At 43.9% G+C, this 17,149-nt stretch overlaps 1 protein-coding gene and 1 non-coding gene across 2 annotated transcripts in view; both read left to right on the top strand.

Annotated features, from left to right (window-relative positions):
- The window catches only part of SLC25A43 (solute carrier family 25 member 43), a 41,205-nt gene extending 25,928 nt beyond the window's left edge, over positions 1–15,277 (top strand). The window contains exons 4-5 of the mRNA XM_086389832.1: positions 12,676–12,810; positions 13,638–15,277. Coding sequence (XP_086245958.1) covers positions 12,676–12,810; positions 13,638–13,838 — 336 coding nt within the window. The 3' untranslated portion in view covers positions 13,839–15,277. The remainder of the gene's footprint in view (positions 1–12,675; positions 12,811–13,637) is intronic.
- On the top strand, positions 1,954–2,026 carry TRNAE-UUC (transfer RNA glutamic acid (anticodon UUC)). Its single transcript has one exon. It is a non-coding gene; the product is annotated as a tRNA-Glu (tRNA).
- Positions 15,278–17,149: the final 1,872 nt, after the last annotated feature.

Raw genomic sequence — 17,149 nt, 5'->3', positions numbered from 1 at the left:
GGGAAAAAAAGGACATTTTTCGGATCCAGGTAGAGGTCTGGACATCCCTCAGGCCAGGTGGCTTTGTTTGAGTATCATCATTAAGGTATAAGGAAAGAAGTCTCCCCTTTGTTTGTTCCAAAGGTGTAGAGTGTCCTAAATACTTTAGGGATGGCAGTTGTTGATCATGGAAACAAGACCATTCCCTAGAGGGCAGGCACGGGGCAGGGCAGAGGGGTGGGGGGTGGGCCCAGGGCCGCAGGGAGGAGCCTTCCTAATTCCATTCATTGTAAAATCACTCTGCCCTTTCCTCCTGACTTGCACTGTCTCATTCTTTCCAAGAGATAAAGTCTGGGAATCAAAATGGCCAACCTCTGCTAAGCAGACTTCTTTGAGGTCCAGCTGGACAATAACAGCAGCTAAAATGGGAGCTCCCCTTCCCCCTGCCTCCAGGGTTGGGGTGAAGAGCGGGGAAGGGAGGGAAGTCCCAGGAAAGGCCCACAGCTGTGAGCACTCATCTGTAGGCCCTGCTGTCAGGAGGAGATGCACACTGGGGTTTGTGAATCCCTCTGCTGGCATCAAGCCAGCTTTAGAAATGCAGCACCAGTTTTTACCTCCTTTCCCTCACATAGATGTTATTCATTTGTTTTGGAGATTTGTTTGTCTCTTTTTTGTTTGTTTGTTTGTTTTTGGCCACGCCATGTGGCATATGGGATCTTAGTTCCCCGACCAGGGATTGAAACTGTGCCCCCTGTATTGGGAGCTTGGAGTTTGAACCATTGGAACACCAGGGAAGTCCCTGTTCATTTGTTAAGGGAGGTGGTTGTTTGTTTTTTAATAATGTATTTACTTGGTTTTGGCTGTGCTGGGTCTTCATTGTTGCATGGGCTTTTTTTCTTTAGTTGCAGGTCGCAGGCTCTAGAGCACAGACTCAATAGTTGGAGGCACACAGGCTTAGTTGCCCCGCGGCATGTGGGATCCTCTTGGATCAAACCTGTGTCTCCTGCATTGGCTGCTGCTGCTGCTGCTAAGTCGCTTCAGTCGTGTCCGACTCTTAGCGACCCCATGGACTGCAGCCTACCAGGCTCCTCCGTCCATGGATTTTCCAGGCAAGAGTACTGGAGTGGGTTGCCATTTCCTTCTCCAATGCAAGAAAGTGAAAAGTGAAAGTGAAGTCACTCAGTCGTGTCCGACTCCTAGCGACCCCATGGACTGCAGCCTACCAGGCTCCTCCGTCCATGGATTTTCCAGGCAAGAGTACTGGAGTGGGGTGCCATTGCCTTCTCCGCCTGCATTGGCAGATGGATTCTTTACCACTGAGCCACCAGGGAAGATCCCCTGCTCATTTGCTTTTGATAGCTGTGTTTATCATAAAGCTTTAATTGGCAGACTAGCTCTGTGGTCCAGAGTGTGGGCTTTAGATGCCAGCCCTGCCCTTTACTCTGTGTGTGAACTTGGGTAAACCACGTTGCCTCTCTGAACCTCATCTTTCCTCCTCTGTAAAACAAGGGGAGAAGTGCCTGGTTCATATTCCTGTGGAGAAGACTGAATGGGGTTAATGCAGACACAGAGCCAGACACATGATAAATACTCAATAAAGCTAAGGTACTATTTTTATTCTTGAAGCATCTCTTCAGAATCTACTCAGGCATGATTAGAGGCCTGATTAGAGCTACAAAAGCCAGGCCAGGTGTGTTTATGTGTTTTCTATGATCACTATAAACACACAAATGAGCTAGCATCGAAAGACCTCAAAAGATCTTCCCTCTCTATAGATAATGGTGAGAAGGGATGGTAGTGGAGTGGGTCATTCATTTGTTGGGTTAATTTAACAGGTGTTCACCCAGAGGCCACTGGGTGCAGCTACTGCATATGTCTGTGTATTCCCAGCCTGCTGAAAACTGGCATGTGCCAAATCTTTTCCCGCAAGCTTCCTACGCAGTCTCATTCCTTGTCAAGATGACACTAGGGACACCCCTGATGGTCCAGTGGTTAGGACTTGGTGCTTTCACTGCCAAGGGCCCAGGTTCAATCCCTGGTCAGGAAATTAAGATTCCACAAGCTGTGGGGTGTGGCCAAAAGATCAAAACAAAATTTTAGAAGGTAACACTAAAAGTTGGCTGTGCCCTGCACACACTGCCACGGCCTCCCTCGGCTGCTCCCCTGCCTGCATCTCAATTGCTTTCTTGAGTCTGGTCCAGCTGCACTTTTGATTTCCCCACCTCCACCCCCAGCTGGTACGTGGAAACTATTTCTCTTCTCTTCCCAAGCAAAATACTAGCCTGCTGTCCGTTTCCTCGCTGCCCCCACGTCACTGCAGGCTTTCCGAGTGGGTCATTATGAGGGATGGATTGTAGGCCTGCCAAGCCGGGAGCAGCTGCCTATACCCGCTTGCATGGACATCCCCCGCCCCCAAGGAGCCAGGGTGTTTCTCAGCTGTATGAGGACAATTTGGGGGGACCTAGCTCTGCCAAGAGAAACTTGAGCCGTGTGGCTCACAAGACATAAAGGCCCTTTTACTTTAATACCATTGGATTTTTTTTTTTTTTGACTTGTCTGACTCCTTGGGATTTGCCAACTGCCTTCCACGAATATACATTCTCAGACGGCTTGGAAACTGGATGGTGTGGTCTTCAGTTTGTGTCCTATGTTACTGCAGAAGTTAGAAGTTGTTTCCAAATAACAAGTAAGAGGTTATGAGCTCCTGTTGGCTCCAACTAGCAGACTCTTTTCTTCTTTTTTGTGTATTCTTTCTTTTGTCTCTCCTTTTACTCTTTTTTTCAATGAAGACTTTGGGTTTTTTAGAGCAGTTTTAGGTTTACAGCAAAATGGAGAGGAAGATACAGAGATTTTCTATACACCCTCGGCTTCCACACATGCACAGCCTCCCCCAGTATCAACATCCCCCACCAGAGTGGTACACTTGTTACCACTGATGAACCTACCGTGACACAACATAATCACCCCAAGTCCAAAGTTTACCTTAGGGTTCACTCTTGGTGTTGTCCATTCCATGGATTTATGCTAATGTATAATGACGTCTTAAGTATCCTCTCTCTTCATGGCTTGATAACTCATACCTTTCTCAGTTTAATATTTCATTGTCTGATACTGGTTCATTTATCCATTCACACACTGAAGGACATCTTGTTTTGGAAGCTTTGGAAGTGAAGAATAAAGCTGCTTTAAACAACTATGTGCAGGTTTCTGTGAGGGCATAAATTTTTAACCTCCTTTAGGTAAATACCAATATCTAATCAGCACAATCGCTGGCTCCTATGGTATGAGTATATTTAGTTTTGTAAGAAACCACCAAACTGTCTTCCAGAGTGACTGTACCGTTGTCCATGCCCACGAGTAATGAAGGAGAGTTCCTGTTGTCCCACATCCTCACCAGTATCTGTTGCCCTTGGTGTTCCGGATTGTGGCCATTCTAGTTGATGTGGAGTGGTAATTTGGTTGTTTCTTATTGTTGAGTTTTAAGAGTTCTCTCTATGGTCGCTTATCAGATATGACTTTTGCCGATATTTTCTCCTAGCCTGTGGTTTGTCTTCTTATTGTCTTCATTCATGCTTTTTTACAATTAACATTCTACCTTTTGCCTAGGGAACATATGCATTTGAAACAAAATCCAAGAGGTACAAATAATGTCCATTAAAAAGCTAGTTTTCCCCAACCTTTGTCCCTCGGCCCCTCCAGTTCTCTGTAGAGAAAACCCTATTGTTTCCAGTTTTTTACCTAGTCATTCCACACATGGTCTATCCAAAGATATACATAAACATGCATATTTATATTCTTTTTGTTTTTAGAAAATCAGCAGCATGCATATATCTCTTCTACGCTGTTTTCTTTTCCACCTAAAATGTATCTTGGAGATGGCACCTTATCAGTCCAGATTTAACTGCCACATACTTTTAAATGGTGACATCGTGTTCCATAGTATGACATACTATCTCTTTGATAGACATTCAGATTATTTCCAGTTTGCTGCTCTTATCAACAATGCTGCAACAAAAATCCTTGTAACATACATCATTTCCCACATGGGCAAATGTATCTGTAGGATAGATTCCTAGAATTAGGATTGCTCTAATCAAGGGAATATGAGTTTACATCTTCACAAGTATTATTTAATTATTTCAGTACTCATGGAAAGAATAAAAAAACCTAAAACATTGCCTCTGGTAGAAGACCTCTGGGGAGTTTATCACAGAAACAATCAAGCACATTGCTTTGAAGTGCTTACCTATCATTTCCACTGACTGCAAATCCGATCCTTCTTTCCTTCAATATGTATTAAGCACGTTCTGGGTGCTGAGCATATTGGTAGCCTTTGGGAACAAAACCATAAACAAGATAGACATAGTCACTGCCCTCATGGTATTTAGTCTGTGAGGTATGGGGGGTAGAGAGACATGAAATAATTATACACTGAAAGTGAAAATGTTAGTTGCTCAGTCATGTCTAACTCTTTGCAACCCCATGAACTGTAGCTCTCCAGGCTCCTCTGTCTGTTGGATTCTCCAGGCAAGAATACTGGAATGGGTTGCCATTTCATTCTCCAAGGGATCTTCCCAACTCAGGGATCGGACCCAGGTCTCCCACATTGCAGGCAGATTCTTTACCGTCTGAGCCACCAGGGAAGCACTGTCCACTAGATCATTACAAACTGTATCACACGCCATGAAAGAGAAGTACGGGGTGACCAAAAGTGTGTACTGGGCTCCTGACTTAGGCTGGAGATCTGGGAAGACTTCCCTGCAGAAGTAATGTTTAGTCTCATCGGTAAGAAAGACTTAGCTAGGCAAAGGGAAGCACAGATTTGAAGTCCTAGGGGCAGGAAGGAGTTGTGGAGTAGGACCAGCAGCGTGGATTAGAGGAGCAAGAAAGAGCCTTCAAGGTCATTTAGTTTCAGCCTCCTTAATCTGATGTGTGAGGAAAGAAAGGTTCAAGGAATTCAAGGACTTGGTCAAGGTGAGGCAAATGGTGGCAGAGCCAGATCTAGGACTCAGCTTTCTCAGGTGACGTCTGCTGTAGAACACTGCGTCCATTCTGGCAGATCTGAACTTGACACCACAGGATAGTCACCTGGGTTTGTATGGAGGGAGGATTTAAGTTCAGGGCCTTGTGGTTAGTAACCTGATACGCTTTGTGTCTCTTTACTAGTAAGATACAGTTTGGGCAAATGGCAGTCTAGCATTCTAGGCTCCTGGGTTGGTTTAGTCTTCAGTATACTTGTCTCTTCTCCAAGCTTTGGGAGGTTTTGGGGTTTTTTTTGTTGTTGTTGCTGTTGTTGTTTGGGTATTTTGGGGAGTTTTTAGGTTTGGGGGGTTTTCTGTTTTGACCATGCTGCACAACTTGTGGTATCTTAGTTCCCCAGCCAGGGACCGAACCTGAGCTCTTGGCAGTGAAAGCACAGAGTCCTAACCACTGGACTGCCAGGGAATTCCCTCTTCTCCAAGCTGAAACACTCTATAGTAATGATAATGGTGGTTACTATTTGTCAAATGCTGTTCTAAGCACTTTACATGTATTTCATTTAATCTTGACAACAATCCTATAAAACATGCATTATTATTATTATTATCCCATTTTACAGATGAGGAAATTGAGGCTCGGGTAGGTCAAGGCATTTGCTCAAAGTCCCAAGGTTAGTGAGTGGCAAACTGAGGTCTCAATCTAAGCAGTCTGGCCTCAGTGCCCATGTGCTCTCACTGCCCAGGTGCTCTCACTGTCAGCAGCTGGGGGGTGGGCTCAGGTCTTAGCCTTAGCTGCTGTGTGCTATGAAAGGCCCACGCCAGCGAAACTCAACCTGTCTGCCTATCAGACTCATGTGGGGAGCTTGCCAAAACTGCTGACGTCCAGACCTCACCCCAAGTCAGTTAAATCACAGTCTCCAGGGCTGATTCCAATCATTGATGGTTTTGAAAAGCTTCCATGTTTACTCTAATATGTAGCTAAAGGTTGAGAAGCATGGCTATATAGCCATACCAGTCTTTCTTTCTTTGAGGATATCTTAATCCGAGCTGCTATAACAGAAATACTATAGATTAGGTGACTTGACAAGCACTTACGCCTCACGGTTCTAGAGACTGGGAAGTCCAAGATCAAGGTGCCAGCAGGTTTGGTATCTGGTGAGAAGCCACTCCCTGGTTTGCAAATAGCCACTTTCTTGCTGTCTTCTCCCATGGTGAAGTGAGAGACATTATTTCTCTTGTGTGTCTCCTTATTTCTCTTGTGTGTCTCCTTATAAGAGCACTAATCCCATTGATGAGGGCTCCACCCTCATAACCTAATCACCTGCCACCTCCAAATACCATCACAGTAGGGATTAGGGATCCAACATATGAACTTTGGGGACACACAGACAGTCAGTCCAGGGGGCAACCAGCAATATGATTTTGCCTTTGCAATCTGGGTGTCTATTTGGTTTTTTTTTTTATTAAATAAAGTTTTTATTTTGTATTGGAGTACAGCTGATTAATGATATTGTGATAGTTTCAGGTGCACAGCAAAGGGACTCAGCCATACATGTACATGTATGCATTCTCCCCCAGACTCCTCTCCCATCAAGGCTGCCACATAATATTGAGCAGAGTTCCATATACTATACAATAGGACCCTGTTGGCTATCCATTTTCTGGATATCTGTTTAGTGTGACCCTTGTAGAGGCATTTATTCATACCATACCATGAGCAAACTCATGACTTTGAGCAAACTCCAGGAGATAGAGAAGGACAGGGAAGCCTGGCACACTGCAGTCCACGGGGTCACAAAGAGCCGGACACGACGGAGCGACTCAACACCACCACCATAAGCTCCAGTCCTAGCATAAAGAATCCATTCAGTGTGTGCTGTGGCACCCACATTCGAGGTTGCTATGTGGTAACAGGTTTACAGAGGGCTGAGGTAGTAATCTCACTGGAAATAGTGTAGCTTAGTGGGATAGAGCTTCAATCTGACCCAGATTCAAGTTGATGCTTTTTTCAAGCAGTCTGCGATTTTGAAAATTTCTCTTTTCTCGGGCTCTATTTTGCCATCCATAAAACTGGGCTAGTAAGATAATACTGCCTATTTCATGAGGCTCCTGTGAGGATTAAATGAGCTAGTCCATGTCAAGTGCTCAGTGTAATGCCTGACACCTATAACTCTGTAAATATTGGCCATTTTATTTCCTGGCCATACATGAGGCTTATTTGAGCCCGGTCACAGGTAAACAGTTGTACTGGGGAAAGCTACTAGCGACACTGATATTGAGGGGAATTTTGTTTGACATTTGACGAGTGCCTGGTATGTACAATGAAGGGTATTAGACCCTGAAGAGCTGGGACAGTGAGGACTGCCTAGTGTCTGCTCCCATGAGCTTGCAGGCTGCCAGCCCAGAGATTGCATCCAGATAACTTATACCAGGTAGCCTGGCCCATGGCAGAGGTCTAACCAGTACCTCAGGGAGCACAACACAGGAAAAGAAAAGACTGGAGATGTTTCGGTTCAAGTCCAAAGGTGGACTGCAGGCAGAATTCCGTTTCTCATGGCACCTCAGTCGGTCTTTTTCCCTCTAAAGGCCTTCAACTAATTAGATGAGACCAACCCACATTATGAAGGGTAATTTTCTTTACTCAAAAGCCTAGTGACTTTTTAAAAATTGAACTATAGTTGATTTAAATGTTGTGTTAGTTTCAGGTGAACAGCAAAGTGATTCAGTTATATATATATATTTATATTCTTTTTCAGATTCTTTTTTATTATAGGTTATTACAAAATATTGAGTATAGTTCTCTGTGCTATGCAGTAGGTCTTTGTTGTTTATTTTATATACAGTAGTGTGTATATATTAATCCCAAACTCCTAATTTATCAAATTAACAAAGTCTAGTGACTTAAATGTTAATCACAGCTACAAAATACCTTTACAGTAACATCCCAACTGGTATTTAACCAAATATCTGGGTACTGACCATGGCCTAGCCAAGTTGACACATGAAACTAGCCCATCATGGGGTGATATTGGGAAATGATGCTGGGAAGATAGGTGGGGGCCAAATTGTAGAGAGTTTTGAATTCTATTAAGTTTTCTTTGGAAAACACTCCTTCTGGAAGTTTTCCTTTGGAAAACTGGGGATTGGTGAAGGTTTCGAAGCAAAGCAATGACAGTATCTGATGAGTTTTGAGTGGTATACACAAGGGGTGAAGAGGACTTAAGGGAACTCCTATTTGGGGCCTGAGCAAAGAGGTCAAAACACATATACAGTTTGTGGTGTTTATTAGACTTTTAAGTGGAGAGATGTCAAGTTGATAGTTGGTTACATGATCCTCTGGCTCAAAGGAGAGAGGGGGCCAGAGGAGAACAGGAAGAAGGCCAGTGCAATTGAAGTGTAGTGGCGCAAGATGAAACTGAAAATATGTCCTGGCGCAGGTCACGCAGGGCCTGAGCCTTCGCGTCATGTGTTCAGCCAGTTCCTACCAGCTCAAGAGAGCTGATTATTAAATTGCAGCAAATTTGGGTGCTGGTTAACCTCACAGTTGGTAGCCTGCAATCTGCCATGGTAGGAGTATTTACAACATTGAAATAAAGAAATTCTACAACTCAGGGCTTCCTCCACCCACAGAACCAGTTGTTAAATATTTACTACAATATTACCACTACAGCTTACAGACAGCAGTGAAAATTTTATATTTATTCTCAGTGGCTTTAATAAAGTCATTAAAATATTTTAAGCAGGTGAGTAAAAAGATTTGATTTTTTTTTTTAATCACTCTGGCTGCTCTATAGAGACAGAAGGCAAGAAGTCTCAAACTTTTTCTGTCCCAAACAGACTACTAAGGATGCTGCTACAATGGTCCATGTGAACACTGAAGGTGGAGTGAAGGAAAGACATCTGAAAGATTGTTAGGGTCCCAAGATTGACCATAGATCCTGATTCATCACAAATTGACTATAACTGAACCTGTTATATAATTTATGTAACTTGGTTAGTGTTTTTTGTTTTAGTGGTGGTAGGGGATCCCAGGTTGCACAATTATTACCTTGACTCATGACTGGGGGCTTTTTGCTATTTTACTGGAAACCAGCAGAAGATAGATCAATAATATTATCTCATAACAGAATAAGACAGTTAATTTCCTGCATGAGCACAATCTCCTCTTTTTAATATTTCAATCTTCCAGTAGCAAGATGCACTTCAAACCTTGCAATTAGGCTGATTCTTTCTAAGGGAAAGGAAGCTTAATATCTCTTTGACAGCAGTTCTTTCTCAATGGGATAGGAAGGAAAAGAGGCCATGTCAGAACAGTGCTAAGATGAACACTTTAAAGACATTCGCCAAAGACCCCTGACCATTTTTGGCTCCTGTAACTCTAGGCTGGAGACTCAGCTTGTTCGTTTAACATTCCTTTTCTCATACTCTGTCTGTGCTTGGTTGTTATTATACCTCAAGGGGAAGGCCTAACCCCAAAGTTCACCCTTTGCCTTGATGGAGAACAGAAATCCCTTTCCTACAGAGCTGAAATTCTAGTTGGGGGGTAGGAGCAACCAATAAAGAAAATAAGTAATTATACCAACTATGAAAGAGCAAGGAAAGGAGATAGGCCTGGCCACAATCAGTTCAGCAGGGTAATGGAGACAGATGTTAAACTGAGTGGGTAGAGTGGGGAGGTGGGAAGAGAGGAAGTGGAGTCAGCCAGAGTAGACAGCTATTTCAAGAAGTACAGATGGAAAGGGAGAGACATGTCCATCCACAGCTAGATGGATAAGCAAATTATGATACGTCTGCACAATGGAATACGACTCAGCAGTAAAAAAAACCTATTGATGAACACAGCATGGATGACTCTCAGAGGCATCATGCTGAGTGAAAGAAACGCATCTCAAAACAGTTACAAGCTCTATGTTTCCATTTATATGACATTCTCAGGGAGCAAAACTACAGGAACAGAACAGATCAGTGGTTGCCCTGGCCTAGGGTGGGGGTGACTGTGATTATAAAGGAGCAGGAAAATTCTGGGGGCTAATGGAGCAGTTCTATATCCTGATTACAGGGGTGGTCACACAGATCTATACATGTGTGTGCATGTATGCTCAGTCCTCAGTCGTGTCTGACTCTTGCAACCCCATGGACTGTAGCCTGCCAGGCTCCTCTCTCCATGGAATTTACCAGGCAAGAATATTGGAGTGGGTTGCCATTTCCTCCTCCAGGGGATCTGACTCAGGGATTGAACCTGCGTCTGCTGCAGTGACACGTGGATTCTTTATCACTGAGCCACCAGGGAAGCCCATCTATACATGTGTCTATACTCATGTAACTACGCCCAAGCAAGGTAATTTTACTGTATGTTACTTCGGGAACACGAGATTGGGCAGAGTCTAAAAGACAAAGATTGGAGGAAGGAGTTGTTTTTTCATATGGGAGGGACTTGAGTTTATTCATTTACTAAGGGAGGAAATCAGGTCTCTTGGGAAAGGTGGCCAAGAGGAATTCAAAGGTGTGAGATCCAGGGCACCAGTGGGAAGGAAAGATGATCTGTCTTCCCCACAAACTGTGCAACACAACACAAACTCCATCTGGGACAGAGGACACTGTGATGTGCAGGGCGTTGTGTATGGTGAGGTTGGGAAGAGCTACTGGGAGGAATGGGAAACAATGCTTCCAGAGCTCACCCTGCAGTATGATGGTCCAGCGGAGGCTAGAGACCTCAAAGCTTCAGTGGTGCCGACCTGTCCCTTTGTGGATTCATGTTCAACAGCTTGGTGCAGAGAAGAGGTTGGTGGGGAGGGGGGATGGAGATCAGCTGAAGGACAAAGGGCAAGGATTTTAAGACCAGGAACAAAAAGAAGGGCTGGGAGGTCAAGAAAAGGAGGACCATGAAGCCAACAGGGAACTAATAGCATGGGAGACAAGGGAGAGGGCATGTGACTAGATCAGTTAGTGATCCGAATGATTATGGTTAATAGGCATCAGGGAGCGGGGGAGCTGGATGGATGAGGACACTGGTCCAAGCAGTTCTGAAGTGGAGACAGAGGACTCATATGTCAGGTTAGGGGTTTGACTGATATTTAGAATACTTTATACAGAATAGTCATAGCAGGACTTCCCCAGTGGTTCATATGGTAAATAATCTGCCTGCAGTGCATGAGACACGTGTTCAATCACTGGGTTAGGAAAATCCCCTGGAAAAGGAAATGGCAACCCACTCCAGTACTTTTACCTGGAGAATTCCATGGACAGAGGAGCCCAGCGGGCTACAGTCCATACGGTTGTAGAGAGTCCGACACGACTGAGCAACTAACACTTTCACTTTCAGCTCATATTTATTGATCCTTTCCATGTGCCTGACACCAGTACTTTGCATGCACATCTCATTCATTCTCACAGCAGATACTATTCCTGTTTTCTAAATAAGGAAACCGAGGCTCGAAAAGATTAGATGAGTTACCCAGGGCCACATGACCAGTAAGTGGAGCAGCCATGGACTAGAACCCAACCTGTTTGACTCCAAGGTTTATGCTTCTCTGACTAATATACTCTATTGCTTCTCCCACATGGAAAAGCTTGATTCCATCATAATAAAATGCTATATTGACCTCAACTAGACATCTCAGAAACGAACCTAAGTAGATGTATAGCTTGATGTAAATGTGTCTGCATTTCTGAAAGCCACCTATAAGGGGCTGTCCCCCTCACACTGGATGAGTGTTGTCAATTCTGCCTGTAGATGGTATATTGAAAAGTTCTTTCATTTGATCATAAAATTATTTTGTCAAAGGACAAAAAATTACTTTCAGAGATGGGGCATTTTGGTGGTCAGCCAGAATGGTACTGGGAGTGGTGATGAAATGCATGGGGTAACCAAAGGAGTGGGTGGTCAAAGGGGTGTCAAGGGGAGGATCATGGATGCCTATGTCTAGAAACAAGGTATGAGATGGAATGACTACAGATGCTAAAGTTCCCTATGACGGTGGTGACTGTGGAAGAGGGGGAGCTACTAGGTGTCACAGGCCTCAGTGAGTGTAGAAGAGTGGCCAGGAGGCCAGTAACTGAAAACAGCAACGGGTGTGGTTTAGTGCCACCAGCCCCAGCTGAGAGCTTTTGACATGAGAGTGGCCAGGGTCTGGGAACAGAAAGCGGGAGCTGGAAGAATGCCCTTCCCTCTGCTGCCCATTCCAGGACATCTGTGAGGTGGGGAAATGAGCAGCCCCTATTTGAGGGCTTCATAGAGGAGGGATCATTTAAGACAAGGAAACAGAAGGCACTTAAAAAAGATTAAAGTCTCTGTTACAACCTGTTTAATGTAAAACAGTATCCTTGGCAGCTTGCAGCTGTTTGTGAGTATAGTATATGTGTTAAATCCTTATAGCTAATAAAGAAGACAAATGAAAATGAAAAAAAAAGATTAAAGGCCTGAGAGGTGTCTACCATGTCCAGAGGGTATAGATTGAGAGGCAGTTGTAAGTGTGAAGTGGAGTCCATCCAGAATAGCTGCTTCCTTCTAAGAACAATAGCCCCAAACATGTGAATAGGGTGTCATGGCTTTCCTGCCCACTAATACTCATTCTAAGCCTACAGAAAAGAGAGTCCTGTGGCGGCCATTTCATCATCATCTTGGCCAGGACACTGAATCTTGAGACCTTGGCTGCTTGACAAAACCATTATTTCCCAGTGACTAAATCACCTCATCCCATCTTCTCTTTCCTACCAGGCTCAGAGCCCCTACCTTCCCCATGGTGGAGGGGTGGATGTCCATTTCTCAGGAGCAATGGACTGCTTCCGGCAGATAGTGAAAGCCCAAGGGGTCCTGGGGCTCTGGAATGGATTGGCAGCCAACCTGCTGAAGGTGAGAGAAGTGGTCAGTCTCCCACTTGTCCGCCTCGCCACTGCCACCCTGTTCTATACCTTTGCCACTCCCTCTGCAGTTTGCCTGCAAACACCTCCTCTAGCACAGAGCCTGTGAATGCAGGCTGGATGTTGGCCCTAAAGAGTGGGGACCCTGTGCAGTGTTGGGACATCTGATACCCCATCCCAGAGGAGCTAAGCATTTAGTGTCAAGGTTCCCAAAATGGAGGTTCATAGACTCCTAAAAGGACTATAACCCCCTATCCTAAAATTGTATGAAAAAATGTGTCCATATGGGCGTATGTGCATCTCTCTGGGGAAAGGATCCATAACTTTTATCATTTTCCAAAAGAACTCCATGACTTTAAAAAAAAAAAGGTCAAGAACTGTGGACTAACCTTGCACTAGTTGGCACAGAAATGATTCCAATCAAGACAAGATTATATTAGGAATTGCCCAGCTGTCCAGTGGTTAGGACTGAGCATTTTCACTACTGAGTTCAATCCTTGGTCAGGGAACTAAGATCCCACAAACCATGCGTGGCATGGCCAAAAAAAGGCAAGTGTATGTTGACAAGCAGTGTTAGATTGTCTACATGCATATCAACCCACACCCAAGCTTCCCCAGGGCAGGCCCTTCAATGGCTCTGCCACTCCTCTCCCCAACCCTCACTGGGCCGGCTTGCATTTTTCCATCTTCCCTGATTCCAAAATAATGACCATGTTGTATTGTCCATAGCCTTTATCTCAGTTTACCCTGATCGAAGTTGATTGCAGATGCATTGATGTTTTAAGATTTTCACATGATTTTCATTTTCTTTCTCTACAGATAGTTCCATATTTTGGAGTTATGTTTGGCACCTTTGAGTTCTGCAAGAGAATCTGTCTTTACCAAAATGGTTACATCATGTCTCCTCTGAGCTATAAATTGACCCCAGGGGTGGATCAGAGTTTGAAGCCCCAGGAGTTACGGGAATTAAACAAGTTCTTCAAAACTGGACAACTAAAGTCTAAAAAACCAACTCTTTAAAACTGAATGGAACTAGAGGTGCATTGATTGAAGGCGTGTTGCAATCAGAGAGGAATGTAGCCTCAGAATTGTGCACGCATGGAGTAACGAGAGGGTGCTCCTGTCTGCTGCTCTTGGAAATGAGAAGATTCGGCCATACCTGAGCTCCAGAGTGATGGCCCTGTGAACACCTGCACCACCGTGATTTTATAACAAAACCTAGCAGTAATGAAATGTACAGTTTACACTCTGGATATAAATAGGCAATGTCAGTCAGTCAGTTCAGTCACTCAGTCATGTCCAACTCTTTGCGACCCCATGGACTGCAGCACACCAGGCTTCCCTGTCCATCACCAACTCCCAGAGCTTGCTCAAACTCATGGCCATCAAGTTGGTGATGCCATCCAACCATCTCATCCTCTGTCCTCCCCTTCTCCTCTTGCCTTCAATCTTTTCCAGCATCAGGGTCTTTCCCAATGAGTCAGTTCTTTGAATCAGGTGGCCAAAGTATTGGAGCTTCAGCTTCAACATCAGTCCTTCCAGTTAATATTCAGGATTCATTCTCTTTAGGATTGACTGGTTTGATCTTGCAATCCAAGGGACTCTCAAGAGTCTTCTCCAACACCACAGTTCAAAAGCATCAAATAGTTGAAAAGCATCAAATAGGCAGTGTACAAAACACCAAAGAAAGGGCCTGGCCATGACCCCTCAGAGCAACGTGCTTTTGAAGTGACTGGGCAGACAGCATGCTGGAGCTCTGCCACAGGCTCACAGGCTCACAGGCTCACTAACCCACAGCAGCCTAGTTTCACCCAGATTCACTAGAGACTTCCCGATCCAGTCATTCTAGAACTCACAATCCTGGCTGACTTTGGAGTGCACGCACCATGATGTAAATTATGCCTTACCAGAAACTAAATGAAAAGCATTTAACATTTAAAAGTTACCACCGTCATAGTAGATCCAGCCTTCTTTATTTAAGTTTGAAGCCTTCTTGTGTTTCTAGAAGGTAGTTTGTAGCATAACTGCTTCGTTATGCCCCAGAAAACCTTCTTTCAGTTAGTCATTGTATAGTTCAAATGGCCTGAATTCTCTGCCTTTTTAGTTTGCTTTGCAAGCCTACCCAGAAAATAAATTATTTAGCCAACTTATTCTCACAGCATGTCCCAGTTGCCTAGAGAGGATCAAATAGAACATTTGACACACACACAGACCCACAATGTAACTAAAAAAGCACTTTGGGCTAATCATGTCTACTAGATTTTTTTTAAATCAAATTTTGGGTTTATTCTACCTTGGGGATTCTATGTCAAGTTTATGTAATTGTACCTTTTGAATAGCCTATCTATGCATTAAAAAGCAATATCTAATATTAAGTTGTTAATTTATACACACACAGAAAGAGACTTTCAGTATGTTGGAAGTATTTTTCCCTATTAAATTTATTTTCCAAAGAAAAATTATGTGTTGGTCATTTATTATTAATTTGAGTTAGAAAATTATTGCTATATACATACTGGCCAAAATCTTTAAACTCTCAGAAACTTGTCCTATTGAAATATATCAAAATAACTCATTTTTTCAGCCACTGGGGCAGACTGTGTTTTATGGAAAAGAGAAGTTGATACACACAAGAAAATCTCATCTGTAGCCCAATCAGTTACAGTTTCGTTTCAGTTCAGTTCAGTCACTCAGTCATGTCTGACTCAGTTGACTGCAACTCCATGGATTGCAGCACTCCAGGCTTCCCTGTCCATCACTAACTTCCAGAGCTTGCTCAAACTCATGTCCATTGAGTCAGTGATGCCATCCAACCATCTTATCCTCCGTCATCCCCTTCTCCTGCCTTCAATCTCCCAGCATCAGGGTCTTTTCCAAGAAATCAGTTCTTTGCATCAGGTGAGTTTAGAGGTGACAGGTGAGTTTAACAGATTCTTAACCCAGAGTGAATAGTTCATGTTAGTTACTCTTGATTTTCCTTGAGGTGAACAACTTTTTAAAAAATTCTGAAAGCTGTAAAAAAATATTTTTAAAACTCTAGTACTGTTCCTAAAACAAATTTCCAACTTCTTGTATTTTCCCAGAGGTATGAAGGAAGTGTTCTGCTTTTCTGCTTTATGGTTTGCAATGGGCTCCACCAAACTGGGCTAAGTACTTTGGGAGGATTATAAAGATATGTGATGCAATATTGAGCCAGGAGTAACTTCTAGTCTTCAGGAACAAAACATACCTACACATATGAAATAACTATAATTACAAAGCAAATACAAGCAAGGGCATGATAATATAGCAGCAACCGTTAACAAGATTACCAAGGAGCTCCATAATTGATTCACTCAGTGAATCAGAGATTTAAAGTATAATCGAAAAAAACAAGTCTTTTTTTATATGGTGGTGGTGGTTTAGTCACTAAGTTGTGTCTGATTCTTTGTGACCCAATGAACTGTAGCCTGCCAGGCTCCTCTGTCCCTGTGATTTCCCAGGCAAGAGTACTGGAGTGGGTTGCCATTTCCTTCTCCAGGGGATCTTCCTGACCCAGGGATCTAACCCAAGTCTCCTGCAACAGTTATTATTTATTTGGCTGCTCCAGGTCTTAGCTGTGGTACGTGGGATCTTTGATCTTTGTTGCGGCATGTGGCATCTTTAGTTGCTGCAGGCAAACGCTTAGTTGCATCATATGGGATCTAGTTCCCTGACCAAGGATCAAACCTGAGCCCCCTGCATTGGGAGCTCAGAGTCTTAGCCACTAGACCACCAGGGAAGTCCTGGGAAGGAATGAGTCTTATATTACATTTTGAAGGAAGTGAAAGGATAATAGTTGGTGAAGAATAGGTTGAGGGGAGAATATGTTGCAGGCTGAAGGTAGCGTATGTGGTATCACAGAGGTGGAAGGAAGCAAAAGAGTGCGAAGACTGGCTTCATGCATTCGTTCAATGATAGCTTGCACTCTGGGCATCATGATACACCAGGCAGCTCAGGTCCTTGCCCACGTTCTAGTGAGGGGGGCAGTCAAAAACCTAATCAACAAGTGAGGTATAGATTGTAATGTTATGAGGGGAATAAACAGGGTGCTCTATTAGAGAATTACATGGGAGGTAAGGAAAGTATTTTTAATCAAGGAGCCAGAGAAGGCCACTATGAGAGGTGATATTTGAAATGAGACCTGAAAAATAAAAATGAATCAACCACATAAGGAACTAGGGAGAACAGAAGGTGCAACAGTGGTACTGGTAGTAGGAAAGGCTGGATGAACGACAAAGAGGTGAGCACAGCCAGTGTGGTGAGTGAGAACGGATGAGATGTGGCTGGACAGAGGTCCAGGTCATATGCGG

The sequence above is a fragment of the Bos grunniens genome, chromosome X, assembly GCF_055505025.1.
Source record: "Bos grunniens cultivar Pamir isolate PY7600 chromosome X, Bosgru_T2T1.0, whole genome shotgun sequence".
Lineage (NCBI taxonomy): Eukaryota > Metazoa > Chordata > Mammalia > Artiodactyla > Bovidae > Bos > Bos grunniens.
This window is presented reverse-complemented; position numbering and strand designations above follow the sequence as displayed.